The sequence below is a fragment of the Passer montanus genome, unplaced genomic scaffold (genome assembly GCF_014805655.1).
Source record: "Passer montanus isolate IOZ18808 unplaced genomic scaffold, ASM1480565v1 scaffold65, whole genome shotgun sequence".
Lineage (NCBI taxonomy): Eukaryota > Metazoa > Chordata > Aves > Passeriformes > Passeridae > Passer > Passer montanus.
Genome location: NW_024371593.1, coordinates 3,397,332 through 3,423,645, shown reverse-complemented (window position 1 = coordinate 3,423,645; position 26,314 = coordinate 3,397,332). Strand labels below are relative to the sequence as shown.

Genomic DNA, 26,314 nt, shown 5'->3' with positions numbered 1-26,314 from the left:
TAATACTGTGCCTTTGACTTGGGTAGGGGGCATCTTCTGCCTGCTGAGTTATCAATGCAATGTGCCTGCTGGTATAAAGGTGTGTTGGGCTCTTGGACCTTCATGGGAAACCCTGGGACCTAACCAGGGTGGAAAATGGCAAGATAAACCACACCAAGGTTTTTTTTTGCAACACATACGAGTAGTTTGCTTTCTGCCATTGTATGCCCTGCAGTTACAGCTTACAGTCTATTCCTTCCCCACCAGCTCCAAAGGAACCTGCCTTTCCTCTGTGTTCAAAGACCCCTGTGTTGGTAAAGGATGGTACCTTTGCTGTGCCAGAACTGGATAACTGATCAACTTGTTATTTCCTTTGCAGTGAGCCTGAGGAGCAAGATAGTGTGGATTGCCTCCTGCCTTGCCTCTTCTCCCAGCTGCCTGCGGTGAGCTCTCGCGTGCCAGAGGACGAGGGTGGAGGAGAGCAGCCACGTGAAGCTGGGACAGTGTGGCTGAGCCAAAGGGCTTTTGACCTGTGGGCTGTGGCAACTGGGGGTCCTCACCACCCTGCAGCAGAGACAAGTGGCTCCTGCCAGGTAGATGCCTTCAGGGGAGTGGCCAACTCCAGCTGAGCTGATGAATCTTGGCACCTGATACAAGGCTCAGGTAAGGGCACATTGCTGGGAGCTGGGTTGTGCTTTCATCCTGTCTTCTCCAAACTCACAAACTGGCTCTAGAGCAAATGAGAATCACACTGAGAGCTGTTATAAATGGTGGTTACACATGCTACTAAATCAGCAGGATCTCATCTACAATGATGCTGGATGCTCTGGCTTGTTGGGGTGTTGCTGGTGGCATCAAAGTGAGTTGCAGTGGAGGTGTTCCCACTGCCTCTGCTGAGGGACATGACTGTGATTTTATCCAGTGCAGCATCCAGTGCAGTTTCAGATACAGTGCAAGTTTACTAGGACAGGAGATAATTTGAATTTTCTGTAGCACATCTGTGATTCATCTAAAGTGATCTATAGGCAGTCATTTTCAAAGACCCCAAGACAGTTAAAACAAACCTTCCTGCAATACAGCTGGCTTAGTGCTCCTTATGCTCTTAAAACAAACAAACAAAAAAGCTTGCTTGAGTTCCCCTGGGTTGTAGTCAAGGAAATAAATATGCAAACAGGATCTCCTGTATCTTGGTTCATCCTGCTTGATAGTAATTTCATTCCTGAAGCCATAATTCACTTTGTGAGTGCAGGTCTTGATTTCCTTTCGGGTAGCAGGGATGTAATTGTGTGCCGGATTTGAGCTAAGGTCAGGGATGCACAGTCCAGTGAAGTGTTTTGAAGCTGGTGCTGGCCAGGATGTTTGCAGTCTGGGTTTGTTAATGGGAGAGCATCTGCACATGGGGATCAGCAGAAGTCCATGATGCGAGTGCACTGAATGTGTTGTCCATTTTGGAGTAGAAATTTAGGGGTCTAGTAAAAAAATGCTGCAGCAGCTGCAGCACTGGAGATGGCAATGCTGGCCTGTCTTGCACCACGGCCTCAGGAGCAGGTTGACTTCTGCATGGGGCTGGTTCTCACAAAGCAAAAGCTCTGCCTGCAGTCAGCAGCACATGGCCATCACTTCCTCCTCGGCTTGTCACCCCATGGGCACACAGCCAGGTGTGCCCATGCCCACCTGTAACAGCCCACAGCCCCTCCTGGCTGCCCTGGGGGCTTTGAGGTTTCCTCAGGCTGTGGTGGAGCAGTCCCAAAGCCGTGCTCACTTTGGCTGTGCGTGGTAGGTATGTGCAGTGGTGTAATGCTGTGGCTTTGCTTCTGAAAGGCTTTGAGCTTGTGGGAAAAGAGCCTCTGATGGCAGCTCCTCTTGCAGCTGCTGACTGTCCCCCCATGTTCTACAAGGCAGCCAGGATGGGCAGGTTGCTTCAAGCCCTTAGCCTGTGTGGTTTGAAGCATGTCAAGGTGCCTGTTTCATGCACGTAAAAAGCCCTAATGGGGCTTACTCAACTTCTCACAGCTTGCTTTAGTTGCTTTCACTGCATGGCCAGGTTTATTCCAGGGTGTGCAAGTGCATGAGTCACTGTTACAACTAGTAGAAACTTTACAAGTGAGTAGTAGCTTTAAAAGTGCTTTGCTGGGAGGGGGTGCAGACTGCAGATGTACCTTGTGAGAGGCTTTTTCCTCTTAAGAGATTTATAAGCATTTTTGCTTGCATAGATGTATATGATTTTCCTTTAAAACTGTTCCCCTAAAGCAAAAATTGTAGGCTGATAACATAGATGGCTAAAGACATAAAATGCTGTGTAGAAATGTGCTTTTAAAATAGAACATGAAACAGGAACGGTGATTTGTTGTGTTTCAGTGGTTGGTGTGACTGGAGTAAGTAACCTTTTTTACCTTATTCCACAGCAGTAGTTTCACACTGGTAGAGGCCAGAGTGGTAGTGAAGTACAGTGTGTCAAAACTTGCCTTTTTTTTCTTCTCCTAGCAGCAGTCTCTATTTAAAGTTAAGTGGACATAGTCAGAATGAGAGCACACATTTACCTAAACCCATTTCTGCTTTTTCAATGACCTTCCACCAAATAGAAACCAACTACAAACATGTAGTCTTCATCTCAAATAGCTTGAGTAGATACTGTTCTACAGTACAAAAGATTTAAAAGCTGGGTTCCAGAATATCCTCACATCCAGGCTGAGACTGAGAACATGTTGCTATGCTGTGTTTCCTAAGAAGAGAATTTGCAGATATTTTCATTTTGACAAGTACTGGCAGGGTGATTGCTGATGAATGGATAAGTGTGAGACATGGTGTTGTGGCTGGGGGTGACAGGGAACGTGTGTGTGTCCTGGGCTGTGTCACAGGGAGCACTGCTGCTGGGCCATGGGAAACACTCAGTTCTCCTGGGCAGTGAGCAGGGCTGCAGAACTGGGCTGGTGGACAGAGGTTCCCTTCTCCCAGCCAGGCTGGTCCTCGTGGGTGCTATCCCATGTGGGGCAATGGGAGCTTGGCAGATCTGACTGGAAAAATATGGGACTTGTGGGACGAGTATAACAGTAAATCTGATTTATGGAGAAAAATTTTGACATGGAGTCTTGGATTTTTGATGCAGATACTTTCCTTTTGCTGCCAATATTTGAGATTCCAGCTGGTAAATTAATTCAAGGAAAGTCACTTTCATTCAAAAATTTGGTATTTTATTTCAGGTTTGCTGATAGCTAGATAATGTTCAATGTTGGTAGGCAGTAATGTGCAGTTTCATTAAACATTTTTAGGCTTATTGTATTTGGTATGAATTTTTACTTCCTTAAATTGTTGACTGAAAGCTGCAAGTGTCAGTGTGAGATGACAGATTGTGAATGTTTTCAACTCATTCTTTTTTAAAGGAGCTAGTTCATAACTTTGTTTTGGGGTTGAATTTAAATGTGCAAAGTTCAGGGCTTTCTGTTGCTTATATCCTAGTTAATTATCTAACACCATTGTTGCACAGTTCACATTTTCTTACTATTCCTGTTCATAGCAGCTTCATCTTGTGTGTTTGTCATGGAAAAATAAAAGTCTTTGCTAAGAAAATACAGTACTCTCAGGAGATAATTGGGTGGTAGGGTTGAGAAAGTAATTTAAGTGGTGTATTAAAAAAAAGAAAGTGTGCAGTCATACATAGGTATATGAAGAAGCATGGCAGGTACAGTACAGCCTGTTCCTATTTATAGGAAGCCTGTTTACATCAAGTTAAAAAATGATGTGTTTCATCAAACCCTTCAGAAAATAAATCTCAGTAGTTTCCATGTACACGAGGTGTCATTTCCCTCAAGCAAAGGCTATATAACATCATGATGTCAAAACTGCTCTGGAGTTTGAGCACATGCAGAATGCAATAATGAAAATACCCCTATTCAATATCTGCTGTTACAGAGCTAAGCTGTGTTCTGTTCCCTCTCCAAGTACTTTGACAACCACCTCATTGAGCCCAAGCAGCAGCACTGTGGTCACACCCCAAGGCTGGTGAAGCCACTTGCCATCTCCATCCTTCCCACTGCCATCACTCGTTTTCTCTGCTTTCAAGTTTTTTCCTAAATTTGGACATTTGCAGAGTTATAGAAAGAGAAAACAAATATGCATATTCCAGGAATGAGATTAAAAACTGGCTCCTTTGCACAAGTTTGGTGTTTCTGGCTGCAGAGAGACTTTTGCAGAGGTGAATGCCAAAATATATATGTTCTTGCTGTGTAAATCCTCCCATGATACCAAGTTGCTCTTCCTTTGTTATTCTCTTAGAGTGTGGTCAGAGATATTCAGAATAGCTTTCACTTGTAAGTGTCTTGAAAAATTGCCCATTTAATCTGACATCCAGTGTATTTTTCCCCTCTAGCCTGCAGAATATTTGTATTTTTAGCAGCATGTAAAAGACATCATTGGAATTTTTTGGCCCCATAACAACAACAACAACAAAAAAGTCAGAACTGGGGGAGTGAAATTGCCTATAAGTTTCACAGGAGATGTGAGAAGGAGGAGATGCAGAAGTATTAGGTGACACAGTGAGACAGTTACTCAGACCTTGCTGCATTGGAAAATTAAGCTGTGATTAAAATGTACTGATCAAAGTTCACATTTGAAGTAGGAGCTGTAGCTTGGGAAAATAAAAGAACAAAATACACTTTAATATTTCTGTCCTTGCTCTGTTTTGGTTGTGGAGTCAGTAAGAGGGGAAAGATACACCCATTTCTGGTATGAATTTGAAGAATGTGCATTTTCCCAGTGTCGGAATGGATGAGTGTAACGTGGTGCCATGCCTGTGCTGCTGTCTGATAACGGGTCAGGAAAGAGCCCTGATTATATAACCCCCTTCCCTGGGGGTTTTTTCTCCTTGGTGTGTTAGTTCCACCTTTGGTGAATGAGGAGTTATGGCTTGACAGGGAGGATGCTTCCTTGGGCGTGTACAGGACAACACTCAAGTTGTGTTTGATGTGGGAACTTACTTGCTCATAGGGATGTGTATGGGATGAAGCAGAGCAGGGGGCACAGACCCCAGGGACCTAGACTGGGTCTTGCTTAGACCAAGACTGGTCCTTCTCAGCATAGGTGGGGACATCTTGCTGCTGTGTTGTTTTCTTTTGGAGTTGTATACAGAAGGTAATCACCTAGAGGCCAATTCACTTGTCTCATGCACACTTCAGTAGGCAAAAACTTCTTTCAATTTCTTCTTTGATGTTAAATCTGCCTCTGGATGCCCCTGCAGAGCATCTCCTGGCTTCCCATCCACAGGTGGGGCAGGATCATGGTGGTTTGCTGTCATCCACGTGGATGCTGTGCCAAGCAGCGCCCGGCTGGCGCCTGTCCTGTGCTGGGCCAGCGCTCTGTGCCTGGTTTGCGTGTCTGGATTTAAAAGCCATGTCTTTCACACTGCCATGTGTGTGCCTGAGAACAAAGGCAAGACCCTCCCCTTGCTCGGGTTGGGCTGTGTCCCAGAGCAGGGAGCAGGGAGCTGGCAGTCCTGCTGTGTGCAGGCAAGCTCCACAAACTCTGTACAGCGGCTGTGCAACCTCAGCCTAATTTTAGCTGTGGGATATGGCTGGAAGCTAAAATTGTCAGCAAACGTTTTTTGTATTAGCACTTTCCTAAAATACTTCACATGCTGTGTACACATTTACTTATCTCCTTTCCCCTCCCTCCTGCTTTTTTTTTCCCTTACAGCTTCTGATATGAAGAAGGATATAGAGTCTTTAATAGCCCAGGAAAAAGCAGAAATCGTCGCCAAGTATGAGAAGGTACCAGCCTCGTGCCTCTCCCCAGCATGCTGGCTGGGGCTGAAGCTGTTTAATCAGTTAGGAATGCATCAAATAAGAACTTTTGCCTCCCTGCAGGCATCGCCCCAGTAACCCTCGTGCCATTAGGCTTCATGCCAGCTCTCCCTTCCTATATATCCCCCCTCACTGCTTCCCTGGAGTTTATTGAGGGTCCCATGTGTGCTCAGCATAGATGCTGAAAGGTGCTGAACTTCTGGTACTTCAGTGCTCCCTTAACACCAGGATTGCTTATTCCCAACACTGTTTTATCTGATGTACAGCTTTTCCCAGCCTCTAGCAGAGGCACACATGGAATGCTGGATAGGCTGAACTTTGCATTTTTCTCTGCCTTGAATTTGGCTCTTTAGTGCAGGTTTTTCTCTCCTGGTCCTGTGTCTTTTATCATTCAGGAGAGAGGGATGTAAGCTTTGGGTGCAGGATGCAGGCACTGAGGCATTTTTCATGCTGGGACCAGCTCACAGGTGTCCCTTCTGCTTTCAGGGCAGACAGGAAGGAGCTCAGATTGACCAGTGGGAAGATGCTGATTTCACCCTCTACAAAGTTACAGACCGGTTTGGATTCCTGCAGTAAGTCCTCCTGCCCTCTCCTTTCCTCTCTGACCTTTGTGTGTGTGTGTAGACCATGCTTCTGCACTGAGCATGACTGGCCCAGCATCTCTCCCATAAGCTGCTCTGTGGCTTGGCTTGATCAATCCCAAATGCAGGAGGAAAGACTAAATGGGCCTCCTTCCTCAGCTGTGCATGTCTGGACACCGATGCTTTGAATTTTCTGCAAGACAAGGTTCAGAAAAGGTTTCCTACCACAAGCCTGGCATTAGAAGGTGCAAGCTGGTGACTCTGTGCCTCCATGGTGTGCCACAGAAGGGAGGCCCTTGTGTTTTCACCTGATGATTCAGAGAGGTATAGGAAGAGACCAGAAAAGATAGCTGATCATCTTTGGCTCCCTTAGGAAACCTTTCCTTTAGAAATCTCCATCCTAACCAAGGCACACATAAATTACACACCCTGTGCCTGGGAAGAATACTTAAAAAGAACTATTTTTATTCTGATTCTTAACAGAAGTTACAGTAGTAGGTGTTCTGTGTGCAGGAGGGAGGTTTTAAGCTGTTGCTGTCTAGAAATTCTGCTTCCCCACCCTTTGGATTGCTGATCATGTGTCTATTGAAGAGGAGATATATGCTCAGGATTTCTAGTTATGTCCAGCAGCTCAATTACCCCCCAGAGCTCCTGTTGGGTGGTGGGATTTTGGATGGTGCTTCTCCTGCCTCTTTCATACTGGGGACAGCTGTAGGAAGGGCACAAAGTCCCCAGCACATACCCCCTCAAGTGTCTGAGGTGGTCCATGAGCTGCAGCACCCTGTGCTCCCCACACCCTTTCTTGCCCATGGAGTAACCAGTGACCCCTTGCTTTTCCAGCGAGCAGGAGCTGCCAACCCGCACCGCCTTGGAAGAGAAGGTGAGAGCTGCCAGCTCTGTCTTCATGGATGTGGCATCCTTTTCACACCAGCTGGGGAGGGAATGTGTTTTGAGGAAATGAGTGAGCAAGTAAGAGCAAAGCAGGCAGCCAGCACCCACTGGTCACTGCTGCTCGCCCAGAGGTGGGGACTCTGCACAATGCCCAGCTGTTGGAGCTTTTATTTTGCTTGGTCAGACAATTTTCCTCCTCCACATGGCACTGCAAAAGCACCTGTTAAAGCAATATTGGGCTTTTCCCTCTGCTTGGGCACAGTGCTCAGCAGCTGTGGATCATAAAGGGGACTGCATGTGTAAAGGAAGATGGTAGAAGTTGTAGGTAACCATCACCTCCATCCTCATCTCCCCTGAGATGTGAGCATATCCTCTGGTAGAACCCGTTAGATGGGACTGAATCACACTTCTTCTCATCTGATATAGTGACAGGATTTGAGTCTAGCTGGACCTGCAAAGATTTTTATTGTCAGGGAATACTCTTGGGAATGCTTTTTCTATGTTAAGCCTGCGTGTCATGTCATTTTCTCCAATGCTGCTTTTAATTACCAAGTGCTGAAATTACCAGTTTCTGCACGCATCTGTGGATTATTCCCATCCCTGATGTGAGGTTTTTGCATAGAAGTTTAAACCTAAGAGAATTAAGTTTTGTATCTTCAAGAGGGATCTCATGGGGCTTTTTTTTTTCTTAATTTTGTCTTTTCTTCTCCTTTGCACCAGCAAAAACAGCAGGAAATAGAACGTGTGGACAAGTGGCTTAAGATGCTGAAGAAGTGGGGCAAATACAGAAACAGTGACAAGGTAAGGAATAAAAAAGTGTATGTCTTGAAGGGTGTGATGGGTGTGATGGATCCTTATGATGAGTCAGGCTTTCAAAAAGTCAACGGAAAAACCAGAGATCTCTGGAACATTGCCTGATTCTACTTGTTAGTCTTTAATATTTTAAAGCTTTCCTAGAAATTTCTGTGTACCAGTCGAGGTAAAAGTCGTGTTCTGACTTACATAGCTTTAAAAAGGGTTTCCTAAATGCTGCTGCCATTTTTGCACTTATACATGTGCAAGCCAGGAGCACAGCAGGGATGTTTGTGTGCCCAGCTGGCTCCCTGCCCTGTGAGAGCAGAGGGCCATGCACACCAGAAGTTGCTTCTGTATTTCCACCTCCTGGAAATTATGTGGGAGATGTGACTGATACAGCCCAGTTGATGTTCCTTGTAATTCTCCCTGGAGGAAGAATTATTTGTCTAGAACAATACTTAGATTTTGTATTTTGCTCCTAGCTGTGCCTGTGGGAAGCCACTTGGGCTTCATATTTTGTACACCTGTCTGTAGAAATCAAGGATGGAGACACCAACTTTATGTCTTGGCTCTGGTGTTAAAATGAGCTCTGCACCAAACACCACTTCAAAACTGAATTGTTTTTAATAAATAGTATCTGTTATATGTTCCTCTTACAAACCTCTTGACACAAAAAACCCTTTGAACCTAATGACACGACCCTTGCTGGGTCAGGAGAGGAGCGTTGTGTCTGACCTGCTCTGCTTGCAGCACTCAGCACAGGGGAGGGCTGAAGCCTGGCACTGCCTTGTTGCCATGGCCTCTGCAGCCTTCATGTTTAGCAGGAGGAGTGGGGTGTTTGGCTGGACTGCTTCTAGCTCCTGCTGGGAGTCCTTGGGGGAAATTTGAGCTTGGTTAAAAAGGCTAAGTAGAAAGAAATATCTGAAGAATATCTGCATAGCTGTAGAGACAACATAGAGCAGAGCATACTCCTTGCCCAGCTGTCAGGAGTCGTGTCCAGATCAGCAGCCAAAGACCAGCTGTAGTCTCACTTTTCAAAACAAAATCAGAAACAAAATCATCTTAATGACAGCAGGGATGGGGTGGAGGTGGGCTTGGGGTTTTATAATCCTTCTGTTCACATCAGGGTGGTTCTAATTACTTTGTTAATCAGTGCTGCTTAGCAGGCAAAATCAGAGGCTCTCCTGTGACTTGGTTCTTTCTAATTAGAAGTTAGCACTAATTGGTTGGTGACCTTGTGGGTAAACCACCAAATTCCAGAGGGGTACAGGGAATTCCTTCAGGTCCTGGAGGGTGTTTGGGGTGGGTAATGATGAATGGTTTTAGCACACCTTGGCTTTCCTGGGTCAGATGGTGAGGACAGGCAGGATCCAGCGTGAGTGATGGGGAGCAGTAGCAGTCTCTGATCTCTGTCTGTTTTGGATTTCCCTTGATAATTACTGGGGGTGTTAAGCACACTGCAGCTGATGTCACTCAGATCTGCTGGCTGGAGAAGGGTCAGACTGGCAAGTGGGTCTTGAGGGTCTTTGGGTCAGAAAATGAGAAAGCTCTTGTGGTGGAACAAAGGATGTTATGAATAACAGCCTGTAAATGGTCGATGGCTCTTGGACACAGAGGTGGCATTGTCCCATGCTGGGAGACCGGAAATGGCCATCCCTTCTCCCAGCAAATAGAGAAGCAGTGCTTGGCCCCAGGCGGGGAAGGAACAGTCTGGTGACCCTGGGGAGTAGAAAGGAGCTTTGGTTTCAGTCCTGCCCAGCCTAACACCCATTGCCTGGCACCAAGGCAAGTGCAGGCTGTAAGGTCTGTAGCAGCCACACACCATTAAATGCAAAGATGCTGAAAGGCACAAAAGAAGTGTGCCTTCTTTTAATAAAAAAAAGTAAAATTAGATTGTATCCTACACCTAGATGTGAAAGCCCATGCTCTTGTGTCAGGAGTGTGGAAGGTACTCAGATATTCCTGCTGCCACAGCTGGTTGGAGTTCAACTGTGGCATTTCAAGGACCTTATGCTGGGATCACAGTCATGTCAGAGGTTATGTGCTTTGTTGTAGCTAAAGTAAATGTGACAGTCCCTTGATCTGATTTTTCTAAAGCAGAGTGGGATGGTTTTGTTCCTTCTCCGAGCGCTCAGGCTGCCACATTTGCATTGCATGTTCCCTTCAAGTTTGTTTTCACCACTTGGTTGACATGATAGAAACTCAAATGTCACAGACAGCCACTCTGTGTTATTTTAACAATGACTAAGGTGTCAAATTTTGAAAAAATCCTCTTATTGAAAACAAGAACCTTCCCTTTGATGTTAATTTTGATATGATGTACTTTATTAGAGGGGGGAAAAATCTTGTTGCAGGAATCGCAAGCAGTTTCACAGGGAAGTTGCCCTGACTTTGACTCTGCTTGAATTATGCAGAAACCTATCTTATTTTCCAGACTGGGACTTCCTGGACTTAAGGGCCAACCTTTTCAGTCCTTGTTCATGTGCTGGAGCTGGCAGACATCTGATCATATCTAGTGCTTGATGAAGAGGGACTTAGCAAGCAAGCCTTTGTGTTTTGCATCATCTTAGTATCTGATCGAGGCTTAGGTTGTTGTCTCATCTTCTGTGTTGTGAAATGTCAGCAGGAGGAGCGAGCTTGTGTATCCATCCAGGGCATTGACCCCAAAGCAGCCACCTGTCAGTGGGCAAGAAAGCAGCTTTTTCAGACCCTTGGTATGAGCCAACGCCAGAGAGCAGCAGGTTTGGCTTTTTGTTCCCCCCTGCAGCCTGTGTGCATCCTTGCATGCTGCTGATGGCAGTCTGGGTCTTGTGACTGTCACAGATTATTGGAAATAAGGCTGAAAAAAAAGAGTGGGACCTTTTACAGTTCCTTGACTAGAATGGCCTGGCTAGGAACTGAAATAATTTCTGGCATAACCTGTTTCAGGATGAGCAACAAATAGGATTATCTTAATTAAAGTAATGTCCTGGGGCTCCCTGTGCTCATAATTTTCTTAGATCTGTCTCCATCTCTGTTCTAGACACATTTTGTAACAACCTGATTTAATTTCAAGATCAGCCAAGAGTGACACTCAGCACAATTCCTCGTATGGGTGGGGTTAGAATGATGCAATGGTGCCTTTTTCTGGCTGAATTTCCACAAGGGAAAGGGTACAAAAATAAAGGAGTCCATGAAAGGATGGCATTGTTTTGCAGAGTTAAGGTATGTCAAACCTGCAAAGTGCTAAAATGTGTTATTCAGGGTTCAGCACAGGGAGGCTCATGTGGTCTGTCTCCTCTTCACTGCTGATTTGAACCCAAGTTTAAACACCAGCCTGACTTTGCTTGGGAAGGTTAGGAAATGGCTGGTGCCTTGTAAGAATCTACACAGTTCAGGCAGCACAGTTCTGCTGGTAAAAAAGGCTGTGCTGTGTGTGCTGCAACAGTGGGATAATTTATTCATCATAGCCCTGAAGTGGATTTCAGCCAGAAGCATCAGTCATAGGAGGAGGAGATGACCTCTGCATCATTTGCAAGCTGCATCTTGCTGCTGGCCATGTGGGATGGGACCTTTAGAGAGGGATGTCTTTGGTGATAGATGTCTGGTTTTTAGGCAAAGCCTGCCTTTGTGCAGGGGGAAAGCCTTGCCTCTGCTAAGGTCACGGGAGTGCAGAGCACTTAATCCAGTGCATGCCAGCAAAGCGGTTTAGGATGAATTGGGGATCTGTATGGACTGACACAACCCCCCAGGAGTGAACAGTCTGCTAATGCCAGGGACAGCCAGCAGACGTGTGTCGTGCCAGGGCTGGCTGAAGTCAGATCTCCTGCCTCAAATGCCATGGGAAGGAAGGGAAAGGGGGTTGTGTCTGGGAATTGCAGGGCGGCTTCTCCTGCCTTTTTTTTTTCTTTTTTTTTTTTCTTTTTTCCCCCCCTCATTTTGGAAAGGCAAAAATTCCTCTCCTCCAAAGGTAGCCTGGGCAATAACTGTAAATGCCTGCCCATGGCCCACCAGCTTTAGGATTTAAATTTGCCCCTGCTTTGCTGGTACCCCATCAGGAATAGCTGCATAGGCTCCAGCTGCAGGCACAGCAGCTGTTGGGAGCAATCATTAACTGTATGGAAAGAAAGCCATGTGTGCTGATGTCCAGACTGCCAAGCATCCTGCACGGCCACATCATCAGTCAGCAGGTTTTGTGGTACTAAAAAGAAACCCTCCACTCCAGGTGAGGATTGGCACAGCTCAGTTCCTCTGGTGCATCACTGGTAGAGGATGTGAAGAAGTCCTTTCTCTTTGGAAGGATCACTCTTTGAGTCCTAAAGGAATTGAGGAAGGTGATATCCCTTTTAAGTCCTTCCATATATTCAGCATGTGTGTCCAACACTTTAGGAGTGTTGGAGATATCGCCATGGGTACCCAAAATTTGGGCATTGCTCCTGCAGTCTTTTCCTGGTGATCCATGGACATGGCTGAGAAGTTAACAGTGACAGACTCCAAAGTGTGAAGGTGAACCGCAATGTGTATATTCTGCTTCAAAAACCAACCCACCTCTCCCAAATCCTTTTTAATTTCACTGTCTTTACTGCTTCAGAAAGATGTTCTGTCTTTGAAGGCAGTGACTCCATCCCTCATATTCAAGACCTGGAACAATTGGTTGGGTACTTCTCAGAGGAGATTGCTGGTTCAGGAGGATGGAACTCAAGTCTGTACTTTCATAGTCTTCCCCATCCCATCTACCTCAAAGAAAATATGTGGGCAGGGGAGAGATAGAGATGGGATGATGATGGCCTCTGTGCCATGAGCTTTGTATGTTAACATGTGGAGAGGGAAGATGATCCTATGGCAAAACCTGGAGCAAGTTTTAGGTACTGGCTTCAATCCTTGGCTGACACAGCCTTTCTACAGTGTCTCAAACCATTGCTTTGACCACCAGCATCTCCTTTTGTGAAGCAGAATGGTGCTTGTTCTCTTGCCTGTGCATTGGTCTGTCAGCCTGCATAGGACATGATCCAGGTGCTCTCTTCCCATCTGTAAGGGCTGAGTGGTTTAAAAGAGAGTGACCTTGAGGGTTGTTTTTGACATGTGGTACAAGAGTTATCATGTGCTGCCTCACCTCTGTCTTTTCATCCCATCATAAATACTGCTTGTATGGTAACTTCCCTGTTTTCCTTCAAGTTTCATGATGAAGAAAAGTTGCTCATTTTTTTCTGGGTGAATCATAGCTCTGAGTTTTTATCACTTTCATGTCTGGAGGTGGTGGGAGGAGGAAAGCCCTTGGGTAAATAACAGGAAGGCATTTCATTTCACTTCCATCTCAGCATGTTTTGTACCTCCCCATTCCTTCAGCACTTGTGCAAAGAAAATCATTTGAGACATTACTATATGCCACTGAGGGTTGTGCTCATTAAAGTACAATACCAGCTCTGGAAATTCAAAACAAAATTATTTCCTTCCCACGAACCTGACTATCATCACATGCCTTGGCAGCTGTCAGTCAGTCTTTTGTAATGCACTGGAAATAAGTAATCTTTTCTGAATTAGGGTTCTTGTCAGAATTAGTACATATTCTAGTTTCTTGATTCCACCTCAGCTTTTGCTTCATAAAGGCATGCGTGCTTGTAGGAGCCAGGCTTTCATGTGCACCTACTACTTTGGGGATGTGTTCATCTAATCCTGTTGCTTTGTGTCTCTTGATGCATTGCACTTCTTTCATCCTGATTTAATGACTCTTGGGAAATGGGGATGAATCTGCCCCACATGGTATGAAGATTTGTTGTCCTTAGAAGCACCTCCTTACATGAGCCTTTGGGTGTGCAGATGGTGAATTAGTGATGTGCCACTTGAAACACAGCACGCAGTTGAACAGGATGGTGGCTTTCCATGGGCATGTCTTGTTGGTGAGGTTGCTTTTAGGGGCAGCTTTTATTTGGTGCATACACAGGGAAGGGCAGGATCTGGTAAAGGATTTCTGCAGGATTTCATCCTGGCTATGCACTGGACCTTCACAGCTGGTGCTAAGCAATGCTTGGGGCAGAGCAAGCATCTGCGGAGTTCTGATGATGGCGTTTTAAATGTTGAATGTCCATTACACTTTCAGGCTCAGGATATGTTGCAGACACTTTCTCTGTCAGCAAAAATACTGAAATATTTATTGTAATGGAGTGGAAAAGCATTCTCATAAACATCTGGTTCTCCTGGTCCTACAGAGTTATTTTACATACTTTTTTTGACTGGGATAGGGTATTAGTTCTTTGTTGTCCCCTAGCCTGTCTGCTTGAAGCCCACCTCCTGTCTTACCTCCTGGTCTTGTAAATCTCTGGGACAAGGGCCACCATTCCTGGGTCTTGCCCTCAGTAGCCACAATGCTGCCATGAAGAGAGTAAGGAAATGAGGAGTGTAGGTTTGTGTTCCTGAGCTAGCACAGTGCTATGGTTAAGGTCTTAATGCCCTGGGAGAGGCTGACCTTCAAAAATCAGGTTGGAAATAAAAGAGCTGGTGGTGTGAGGTGAGTCTGAAAGGAGAGGAAAGAGAAGCAGGTGTTCAGCTGGGTGTGGCAATGGCAATGTGGCAGGCCCATATCCAGAAAACCTTCTGCTAGGGTCTTGTGCTGCCCTGAGGATTGCAGTTCTTCTCTTATGTCAGCCTGAATTGCATGAAGCAGAACACCCTATGGAAAAAGAAGAGGGATTTTGAAGGTGGTTGGATGCATTTGTACCAGGCAGTGATGGTAGCTCCAGTTGATTGCCTGATCAGGCACTGCCCTTCTCACCTCCAAGCTCATTCCTATGACTGGAAACCTGACACCACTGTCTCTTCCCAAGGAATTGCCTGGTTCTGAGAGAGCACCATAAGGCAACATAAATGCCTTCCATGACTGGAGCTTGGGCATGCGCCACAGGTCCTTCAGTGTACCCAAGGTTCCTCAGGAATCTGGAGGAGTGCTACTGTGGGTTTTGTAGTGCAGCTGCAAGGCATTTCACAGGTGGGATGAAAGAAAGGAAGGAAAATATTCAGAAAAGGATACTCTTCTTTCTTATGAAGCTTTTTCTTTTAAGGGAAGTAGTCAGCAATGGAAAGAAAAAGAGCTTTTTTTCTTTTCTGTTTTCCATTGAAATTTAATGGGGGCTTTATGACAAGAAGAAGGGAAGAAGCATCTGTGAGATTAAGTGAACAAAGACCTCTCTCCTGTGAAGACAGGTTGAGTTGTTCAACCTGAAGAAGAGAAAGCTCTGACGAGACCTCAGTGTGGTCTTCCAGTACTTAAAGGGGGTCTATAAAAACAAGGGAGAATGACTTTTTACACAAGCAGATAGTGATAGGACAAGAGGCTACAGTTTTAAACTAAAAAAGGGCAGGTTTACATGTAGATTACATGTAAGGAAGAAATTCTTTACTGTGAGGGTGGTGAGGCACTGGCACAGGTTGTCCAGAGAAACTGTGGATGCCCCATCCCTGGAAATGTTCAAGGTTCAGGCTGGATGGGATTAGGAGCAGTCTGATATAGTCTGACTATAAAAGTATCTGACTATAAAAGTCTGACTATAAAAGTATCCCTGTGCTTGGCAAGGGTGTTGGAACTAGATGATCTGTAAGGTCCCTTTCAACCAAACTGTTCTGTGATTCTCTGGTTCTATGATTTTAACTGAGTAGTTGTCTTTGATGGATGCAGGTACTCAGCTCATCCATCAGATTGGAGATGCCCTCTCTGTGCCAGCTCAGGAAGAGGAAGTGATTGCCTGGGGTGTCTGCTCAGATGGCTGATTATCTGCAGCAGCAAACCATGGAGAAAATGTGTTTGCCACCAGCAGCACCCAGCTGACCTTGCACATGTTTTCCTCCCTGCAGATGTGCCGGCGTGTGTACAAAGGGATTCCGCTTCAGGTGCGAGGCCAGGTCTGGTCACTTCTGCTGGATGTCGAGAAGATGAAGAAGGAGAATGAAGGAAAATATGAGGTATGGGCTCTACCCGGCAAAGACAGCAGGAAAAGGATGATAGGGAGGTTAGCCTGGTTGATGAAGCTGGTTTGGTGAGGACTGAAAATGCAAAGGGTATCAACTCCTTGTCCATGGGTTTATATTAAGCTGGGGTCTTTTAGCATGTTAGTTGGCTGCTTTCTATAATATGCTGCTTCCATTTATTCTGCTGGAAGTTGGGAGCAAAGCTGCTGTCAGTGTTACTGCTTTTTTAGAGAAAGATGCAGGGAAGAGTGAGGGGAAGCTTTCCCTAGGCAGCATGTGGAAGCCCTTGGTGGATAATTAACTTATTTTCCAAGCCTGTGTTGTGTTTTATTTTGCATCATGTACCAGGGTGAGGATCGGGGTGTTATGGAGACAATTATTTTTCAGAGGCAGGAGGTTGAGTGCTGCTTCCAACAGGTGTTTCTAAAAATCCCTGCCTATTAAACAGGATGATGCTAACACTCATTATAGTTAGTCAAGTGTGGATGTTACTGGCGAGGTGCCGCGGGGATGGAGGCACACGCAGGGGCTGGGGGACAGCAGGCTGGGCTCACCACAGTAAGCACAGATAAGGAAGCTCTCCCAGCACGCAGATTAAAATTGTGCTCCCTCCTCAAAGCTGTGCTGTGCAGGCAGGGAAGCAATCCAAACAAATGAAAGTTGCGAGGAGTTTATCTGTGCTCCAGAGGGGTCTGCAATAAACAGGAGCTTCAGGCTAATAGGCTTTGCTGGATGCAAACCCTCTGCATCCAGCAAGGGTCTTGCAAACAAGATCATCTTAATCTACCTCTTCTTGGGTGCTGCCTGCCACCAGTAATTAGCTCTCCCCTAATTTCCACCAGGAGAGGCTCAGTGCAGGTCCTGGATGAGGGGTTTTGCTTTCAAGAAGGGCCTAAGCCTCAGACCTGTGTTCTGAAGGAGCTGGTTCCAAGGCCACCCCATTTCTCCCTGGGGTATAACCCATGGCACAAAAGCCTGAAGGCCACCATGGGACATTCTGTGCTTGCTTTTCACGTAGGTGTGATGCTCTGCCTCCCTGGGGTTTATTAGCTGCAGCCAGAGGGCTTGATGGGAGCTTGAGAAGGCAGCAGGAGAAACATATTGGCTATGGGGCAGAGCAGAGGCATCCTGGCTTTTACCCACTGCTTTGTTCAAGGTCTTTGGGATGGGACTTCCAGCTTTCCAGCCTCTGCTCTGCCGCCAGCTTGCAGGACTCACAGCGCTAATGAGCTCAACAGAGCATCTGTGGAGCCCTCAGGTTATTTACATTAGGGAAAAAAGGAGAATAACCCATCCTGTGTTTCTTTTTTAATGTCTGCACAATTAGTAAAGCCTCCTGGGTGCATGGAGTTGACAAAGTCCTGTGTGACCTACCTGCTATTCTTGTGCAATGATTTAAAAATACCCAAAGTAGGGTATTTACTTTGGGAAATTTCTGTGTTGTTCTGGCAGGGAAAACAAGAGGGCCTTTAGCAGGAAAATTTGAACTGAAGTGACCCAGTGCACATGAATAGTCATATTCTCTCAGGTAGTCTGTCTGCTTTATAGAGGCAAGGAGCCATAGGATACAGAGACCACACTATTTACAGCAGGGAAATTATGTTGTTCATCAGATCTTCATTCCATCACCACTTTTATCCTCACTTTTCCTGTGTAGGCAATAATTCAAAATAGCCCCTTTACTATTGCTCCTCCATACCGCTGCTTTCAAGGGTGGAGTTAATATTCCCAAGATGCTGTCATCATCCAAAGTGTTGGCTGTGTCGGACACATGTGGGTGCTGATGACCTTCTGATGTTCCCCAGAGCTGATGTGGCCACCTTGGGAGGTCAACAGCAGCCTGGAGGAACCTGGTATCAGGCTGATATGCATTCACAGGATGGCAGCTGCTGGAGCAGATGATAAGTGCAGATGTTCTATTTTCTGTTTCCTCTGTGAGCCAGGAGGGGTCCTGACCCTGGGCTCAAGGCAAGTTGGGCTTGCTGCTCATCTCTGCTGCCTCCAACCTGCTGGTGAATCTCAGTGTGCCTGAAGACAGTCACAAAATGTATTTTCCTGCAGTTAACCCTGGAGACATTGAAGGAGGAGGGCATGATGACTGGTGTAATCTAAAGGCTGTGAGATGAGATGCTTAGCTATAGCATAGTGGTCCTTTCCTGCAGTACAGAGCTGAACAGTGGGTTGCAGATGGGACCACAGTGAGATCTGTCCACGGAGCATCTTCATCTTGGGGCTCTGAGGGCACAATTGGTTGAGGCGGTCTTAAACTTTCATTTGACTTTCCATTTTTTTGCAGTGGACTTCAGTCTTTTTTCTGTGTGATGCTGCCTTAAATGATTAGGCAGCCTGGGTGGAACATGGGGATTCTTGGCTTTGAGTTTAGGTTCTGCTCTGGACTCTGCCAGTTTCTTAAAATATGAACTAGTCTGAGGCAATATTCCAGGACAGCTTTTGTGGTGGAAACTCCTTAAACTGAAGAAGACTCTCTTCTTCAGGGAAAGTAGTAGTTGGAGATCACAGTCTGTCATAACAGTTTGGACTTTATTATGACTGAGCTTCTGAAAAGCTGAGAGTGCTGCATACATCTGTGTATTCATTCCTTTAAGGATCAACAGAGCTCTTAATGCTTTATGACAGCCAGCCAGGCAAAGAAATCAAAATAAATGAGAGTGGAATTGAATTGTAAAGGTTTTAGATTCTGAAAACTCAGTATCTGCATTGGAAGATGGGTGAAGGCTGGGTTGGCAGCTGCTGCTGTCTTAGCATGTGAGTGTGGGGTCATCCCCTTCTCCTTAGGCCAGCAGCACAGACAAAGGGTCAGGGGCTCACGTCCAGGCTGCAGTTCATTGCTCACTGCAGGACATCAATGTCCCCTGCTCTGGATAGCTCTGTAACTCTCAAGCTGCCACTCTTGCTGCAGGAATCCCGCCTTCTCCTTCTCTGGAGAGAGGTACAGGCTGAGATGGTGTCTGATTCCTGCCTCTTGTCTGCCCCTCTCCCTTCCAGCAAATGAAAGAACAAGCAAAGAGTTTTTCATCGGAAATCAAGCAGATAGATTTGGATGTGAACCGCACCTTCCGAAACCACATCATGTTTCGGGATCGCTACGGGGTGAAGTGAGTATGGAAAGCTTCTGTGGCTTTTATGGGTAGTCCTGCCAGTGCATTTGTGAGGAATGAGTTGGATCAGCAGCCAGCCAGTACCCTGGCTCAAAGCCAAGCCATCTTTGCCTTCTCCTCAAACCATCACCACACAGTGTGACCCACAGGTGCTGAGCTGCTGGTTCTTTTTCAGAGGGGTCCACACTGGAGCAGGCTCAGCCCCAGTTCTTGAGCCAAGCAACAGCCTGTTGCAGTGCCTTGTCCCCCAGGACTCACAGTTGCAGAAGGCTTGATTTGGAATGGCTGGGATGATGAGGTGGGCCCATCAGGATCTGGGAGGGATGGGGTCTTCACAATAGATTGGGTTGGAGAGGTTTGACAAAGTGACTTTGTTGCTGGGGTAAGGCACACCTGGCTGCCCTACCCAGTCTCCAAGGAACAAGCTTTCTGGTTCTGTGAGCCCTGCTCCTTGCAAAAATGTTAAGTACCAGCTGCTTGGGTGTTTTCAGAATCTGCTCTCTGTGTGTATGCACTGGTGTGCTCATGAAGCTGGAGACCTCATGCTCAGGTGTTTTAATATCCTTCTTTCTCCCCAGGCAACAGGCGCTCTTCCACGTCCTGTCAGCATACTCAGTTTATAACACTGTAAGTAGTAAGTCCAGTTAACATGAAGAGCATTGTGCTTAATATATTTTTATATATATGTAAAAATTTAAAGAAAAGCTTTATATGTGTGTATTTGTGCAGACATACATATTTTCATGTGTATATATATGTAATAAACACACACTTATTTAGCCAGTAGTAATTCCAATTTTAAGTCCTAATAGTGGGTTGTACAGAGAGCTGCAAGACTCTCAGGCAGCACAAGAATCTTTCCACAGTTGTTTCATTCCCTTGTTCATTTTGTCACCTGGTAAATGACATCTGAGAGATTTAGACTGTCAGCAAAGAACAAGGGATTGCCCTTTGGCTTTTCAGCAACACTAGTTTTCTGGCAGTCTGTCATGTTTCTGTCTTACACCAAATGGTATCCTTGTTGAAAATACTTATTTACTAAAGCAAACCAGTAATTTTTAGCTGAAGGAGACAGACAGAATAAGCTGAAATTAGCAGCTGAACCTACTCTCTCCACCTCCAGGAGGGGACAGTTAGAAGATGCTCAGGGGGTTAGTTAAGGAGCCTCCCTCATGCCAGATAAATGTTTACCAGATTTATTTACTGTTTAATTACTTCAGTGCTCATATGGCTGAAGGAATGCAAAACAGCATTTGAGCCACATGCTGTTTGTCATCCCAAAGATAGATTTGCCATAAGGAAAACATTTTTTACAATGGTGAGGCATGGAAATAATTGCTCAGAGAAGTTGTGGGTGCCCTATCCTGGAAGTGTTCAAAGTCTGTTTGGATGAGGCTTTGAGCAACCTGGTCTAGTGGAAGCTGTCCCTGAGGAGGGTTGGATGAGATAATCTTCAAAGGTCCTTTTCCAACCCAAACTATTCCCTGAGTCAGTGACATGGTAGATGCTGTAAACATATGGGAGCTGTGAATTTGGACATAAACGGTAAAAACTTTGAAATGTGCAATACAACAGGGACAGACCTTAGAAAAGGAGAGGGAAGTACAGGCAGCTTTAGCATTATGGTAGGTTCTGCCAGCATGGCAGCACGTGTGCCCCTCTTGACTATTGCAGGAAGTGAGCTACTGCCAAGGGATGAGCCAGATTGCAGCCATCCTCCTGATGTACTTGAATGAAGAGGACGCGTTCTGGGCGCTGGCACAGCTGCTCACCAACCAGCGCCACGCCATGCACGGTAAGGCTGGGCTGGGGCAGGGGGTGTCTGCCACAGGGAGGGAAGATTGTTCAGGTTGGTCAGTAGAGCTTTGTTTCTCCTCACATATTTGTTTAATTAAAGTGGGTGAGGCTTAACTACTTGCGCAGCCTGACTGGGGAGCTGAACTTCACTCTTGGAGGCAGACAAGCTCTTATCAAAAAAAAGAGTTTTATCCACCTGAGCTTTAGAGCTCAGTAATTAACACTTTTACAGAAGCGCTGTCCTGCCTCCAGGGTTCCTTGCCCTTGGCAATCAATTAACTCAAGGTTATGAGTTTATAAGAAGTCTCATAGAAGTACATCCAAGAGTATCCACAATAAATGTAGATGTAATTCCACTAAATGTGTGCTGTATTATTTTACTTCAAACACATTAAACATCCTTTCATCTTACTTGTGGTTAGCAGTAATCTATGCACAGAGGGTTATTTCATGGGCAGAGAGCTAAACCTTATGGCTTGATAACTTTGGACAGTCTTAAATATACATTACAGGGCACTGAACAAGCTTGTGGTGTTCAAACATCTTCAGCTTTTCTCTGAACCTTGCTAAGCACTGAGGTGTATTCAGAGAGCTCTTGGCCAAGCCAAGTTGCAGGCAGGCAGTGGGAGCTGGGTGAGAAGGACCAGCTGGGCTTGGTGTGAGGGTCCTGTTACCCACATGGGGTGAGAGGTGACCTCTAGAAAGGAAGGTGAAAAGGAGGTAGCTGGGCACCCTGTTGTTCAGCCAACTTCAACAGGCAATGCAAGAGATGAGTTTATAAATAATCAGTCTATCCCTGTCACTGCTGCAGAGCTTACCTGATTTTTGCTTCTCTTGTCTTTTCTTTTTAAGGTTTTTTCATTCCTGGGTTCCCGAAGCTGCAGAGGTTTCAAGCCCACCATGAGCAAATTTTAAACAAACTGTTCCCCAAACTGAAGAAGCACATGGTATCTCTTTACTGTCAGTCTTCCTGTAATAATGCCACATTTTAATGATAAAGCAGTTCATATAGTGTTCTGCCAAACAGATGAACAGCTAATGTATTTCTAACCATATAGGACTGCTTCAGCTGCAGAGGCAGGCATTTATTAAATGGGTTGCCCAAATCTTGCTGAGGTGAATGGTAATCATTTGCTTGCTGATCATCATTAGTGGAGGGACTGCTAAAATGTAAAGGCTTCCCAGGAGAGCCAGGAAGGCTCGCAGAGCGTGCAGCAGGAGGAGCAGCAGTGAGGATGGGCTGTGTGCTTACACCAGCTGCAAGGCCCAAAGGCTGATGCTGGTCTGTCTGGAGTCTTATTGCAGACTAATTATTTGCTCCAAATGCTTTGCTGTTGTTTTAAGTCAGAGGCACATAAGATTTGCTGGGTGTTTTGTTGCTTCGGCATGTCCAGTTGCTTTTTTCTCTAGCAAATGGTACAGGCACATTTGGTGGCTGCAGGAGCATCTGCAGGGCACACCAACTCCAGTCTTATGTCCAGGCCACTGTTTTGCAGCACCTGCTCTCTCCCTTCTTTTCTGTTGCCTTGGCCCCCTTTGCATTTGGTGTAGACAGATGGTGTTCAGTGGCCAGACTCCTAAAGTTTTCTTATGCTCCCAAGAAGCTTTGTAGCCCCCATCTCCAGCAAAAGATGTTTGTATGACCATCATCTGCAACAGCAACATGCTGCAAAAATGGCTGTAAAAGTAAAACAGAGCCATGTTAGGTTTTCACTTAATTATAGTCATGGGAGAGGAGGGGATGGTAATAACTTAGAAAGCTGCTTGTTCCTCCTGCTCCTCTGAAGGCTCTCCAGGCTTGCAGGTGCACAGCACCAGCCAGAAGCAAAGGCTGGAGCTGGCCATTCATCCTATGGGCTTCTTTCTCTTCCCATGCCCATTTCTTTGTTGGCTTTGCAGCAGAGGTCATGTCAGCTCTGCACACATCCCAGCACTGGGCACCAGATGGAGAAGCGTTAGACTGAGGTGGTGATGATGAGGTTTTGAGGGTTTTCCTTATCCTGTCAGGCTGTCCTGCTCCTGCAGCAGCCATGCCATGTAAATGAGGTGGTGCTTCCAAAGCTGCCTTGACTGTGCTTACATGGGAATTGCTATGGAAACAAAAATGGTAGTCTGCAAGGAGAGAATGGTTTGAGTTCTTGAAAAGTTTTTATAAATCCATGGAGTAGGTATTAGGCCAAAAAAGCTCCCAGAAATTCCTTTCCAATGCTATGGCTGAAGTCTGGCCACATCGAGGACCAGGTTCAATGGATGTCTTGGGCAAAGGGCCAAAGCAGGGCTTCAACACCTGTGTGTAAAGCCAAGGGGGCTTTCTTGGGAGATGGGAGATGAATCACAGCCATATCCTGCACCCAGATCCCAGAATAAGTAAACCAATCAACCAGCCTCCCCCAAAGCCTTATGAGCTGCCTGAACCTCCAGTAACCAGCCTGGTGAAATGCCTGTCTCTCTTTGCTGTCTTCCCCCAGGACAAGGAGCAGATGACCACCGGAATTTACACAACCAAGTGGTTCCTGCAGTGTTTCATTGACCGGGTGAGGATGCTCTGGGGGTTTTTTGCTGCTCTCCTGTTTGCATGCATGGTTAATCTGCCTGTGTTTTTTTTGTAAATATCATACTTTGAAGAAGATGTTAATATTTTATAAGGTGTGATATTATGCACACTGTCATAAGGCAAAAAAAATTAATAAGGGAGATGGTAAAAATAACTGCATGTCACTGATGACAAGCCAATTCCTGCTGCCTTATCACAAGCAGTTGCAGGGAGATGGCTCAGCATCAGCAGTATAAACTCCAGAATCAGGAGAGATCTTTCTCTTGCCCACTGGCACTGCTGCAAAGGCAATTAACCACATTTGGCTCTGGAGACAACATAGAAGGAAGAAGAGCTGGGGGCACAAACTTCAACAAACAACAGTGCAGCAGCTGCAGGCAAAGGAGCCGACTGGGACTGGAAAGGTGGAAGTGAGAGAAAATTACTCTGATTTGTCCAGAGCTAATTTGCTAGTTCTGAGCCAAGACTACTTTATTTTTAGGGTCAGCATTGTGCTTACTGGACTTGAATGCAATGTCCAGACTTGCTAATATTTAGGACATCTGTGTGCTCCAGTCTCAATTTTCTGCTGCCCTGTCTTCTATAAAACAGTGGATGGCCCCTTCCCCTAGAGAGGGAACTCACTCCTTTTGCCACTAAAAGCTGTATAAAATGCACAATCCCTTTAACTGCAGTAGTGTGTGGTAAAAGAGCTGCAATGGTCAGTTGTGCCAAACTCTGGAGAGTCAGTGCAGTATCCTAAATTTGAACCTAAACATCTCAGTAGGATTAATATTAATTTCTATATTGGTGAGGTGCCTCAATCTTTGGTGGGAGGTATGGGCTGCTCCCTCACTTTGGGTATCAGTTCAATCCTGTTTGTCAGATTGGGTTTGGGTGCAAATGAAAACCTTTTGTAGAGGTGTTTTTAGCAGGCAGAAATAAGTCTGTATATAAGAAAAAAATCTTCTTTGGACACCAGATAAACGATTTTTTTTAATGCTTAGTGATGCATCCTTGGGCTTTCAGACCTATCCCATAAATAGCCCTCCTGGGAAATCTGGATGGATACAGAAGCTGGGTTTTGTGCTCACAAGGCTGAAAGATTATGGTACTCTCTCCAGAGTAGGGGAATCCACATGCTAGCATGCTTGTGAGGGAAATTTCTCTTTTTTCTGCATCCATGGATGGGTTTTAAATATTTCCCCGGCCACCCAAGTTCATTAGCTTTAAGGCAAAGCCATAGATGATAAAAGACATTTTTGTGTTTTAGATGAATTCCTGACTTGCAAAGCCTAGCTCTGTTGTGTGATTTGGTGCAAGGTGATGCAGTGATGGCAGCAGTCTCTGTTGCATCATCCCATCTGTGATTTGTCTGTGTGTTTGAAACAGACCCCATTCACGCTGACCTTGCGGCTGTGGGATATCTACATCCTGGAAGGGGAGCGGGTGCTGACAGCCATGGCTTACACCATCCTCAAACTGCACAAAAGTAAGGTCCCACCTGATTGCATCCCCTACAGCTCTGGTGGCACTGTGCTGGGCCACCCTTGTGCTGCTGACCTGAAAAGCCTTGCTGGCCACTTACAGCCTTTTGGTGCCCTGTGCTGGCCACAAAAGGCACAGTCCAGGGGAGGAAATGAGAAATGAGATGCCACAAGGGTTGACTTGCTGTGCTCAGCACACGGAAACCACACCTGAAATGCTCCCAGCTGCCTCTTCCTATGTACTACTCCCCACAAATTGCTTTTAGGGGCAATACAGGCAGCAGCCCATCTGTCTGCAGAACTTTATATGGTGGCTCAACTGAAAAGTCTGTAAAGGGACAAATAAATCCAGTAATACACTTCTAAAATGATCCAAACCTGGTTGTCTTGCATAACACTAAGGCAGTGATGTTTCTGCCTCAAGATCTTTGAACCCCTTCACTCCCATAAATTGATAACCTTGCTGTGTCACTCTTTTGGCCTTCATCTGGGGCAGGAGTGTGTGATAAGAACCTTTGGGCAGCAGAATTTATGGGACTGCATGTGTTGGCTTCTGCAAACAGCCACCCTCTTCTTCCCTCAATTAAACGAAGAACGGGCTATCCATAAATAAATCTTGAAGTATCCTATTTGTCTGCAGAAAATGGGAAACTGGCAGGCAGGCAGATGTTTCAGTTTGGCTGTAAAATCTCGCCTCCCTGAGGAACGTGTAGTGCGGGTTGACATCTCTTCCTACATCCCATTTCTGCCTTTTCCCATCCCTGTCTGCAACCTTTGTAAGGGCCAGCACCTCTTCCTGCATCCCTGTCTGCTGGTGCAGGTTGGCATCCCTGGCTGGTGGTGGCAGCTGCTGGCAGCTGCTGTTCAGCCTGACGCTTAGGGCCTGTCTCATGGAGCTTTTCCTCCTCCTAGAGGCATTGGTGAGAACTTCCAGAAATGGCCTAAACCCTGCATCCTCATCAGCACAGCTCCCAGCCCTGCCATTGTCCTGCCACTGAGAAGCTACTGCTCAGGTGGCATGGATATATACATGGATTGATGACCCTGAGCAATATTGGGGAGGTGGGAGAGAGGCAAAAGCCTTCAGGCTGTCCCACTGTGGAGTGGGAACAGCAACAGAATCCCAGATAAAACCAAAGTGTGGTGTAACTTACACTTGTACTACCCTGAAATTTATCTGTGCCACTGCTATTACTCCTTTCTCCCATCCCCCAGAGCGCTTGCTGAAGATGGCACTGGAAGATTTACGTGAATTTCTGCAGGAGAAAATTGCTGCTTCCCTGCAGTACGAGGACGATGCTGTCATCGAGCAGCTGCAGGTGTCAATGACTGAACTGCGCAAGATGAAGTTTGACCTGCCCCCACCAGGTGGGTAGAGGGCAAGGTGGGCAGCCCAGCA

The 26,314-nt window shown here is 46.0% G+C and overlaps 1 protein-coding gene across 10 annotated transcripts in view; it reads left to right on the top strand.

Moving 5' to 3' along the window:
- Positions 1-26,314, top strand: part of LOC120511366 (USP6 N-terminal-like protein) — an 83,853-nt gene that overhangs the window by 45,620 nt on the left and 11,919 nt on the right. For all 10 annotated transcript variants that reach the window (XR_005629711.1, XR_005629708.1, XR_005629709.1 and 7 more), the window contains 13 exons: positions 359-642; positions 5,668-5,741; positions 6,261-6,346; positions 7,196-7,235; positions 7,967-8,047; positions 15,866-15,973; positions 18,986-19,095; positions 19,677-19,725; positions 20,773-20,893; positions 21,748-21,842; positions 23,364-23,429; positions 24,821-24,920; positions 26,131-26,283. Coding sequence is in view for 1 of the 10 variants with exons in the window: in XM_039728250.1 (XP_039584184.1) it covers positions 5,676-5,741; positions 6,261-6,346; positions 7,196-7,235; positions 7,967-8,047; positions 15,866-15,973; positions 18,986-19,095; positions 19,677-19,725; positions 20,773-20,893; positions 21,748-21,842; positions 23,364-23,429; positions 24,821-24,920; positions 26,131-26,283 (1,075 nt within the window). In the remaining 9 variants the exon portion in view is untranslated. The remainder of the gene's footprint in view (positions 1-358; positions 643-5,667; positions 5,742-6,260; positions 6,347-7,195; positions 7,236-7,966; positions 8,048-15,865; positions 15,974-18,985; positions 19,096-19,676; positions 19,726-20,772; positions 20,894-21,747; positions 21,843-23,363; positions 23,430-24,820; positions 24,921-26,130; positions 26,284-26,314) is intronic.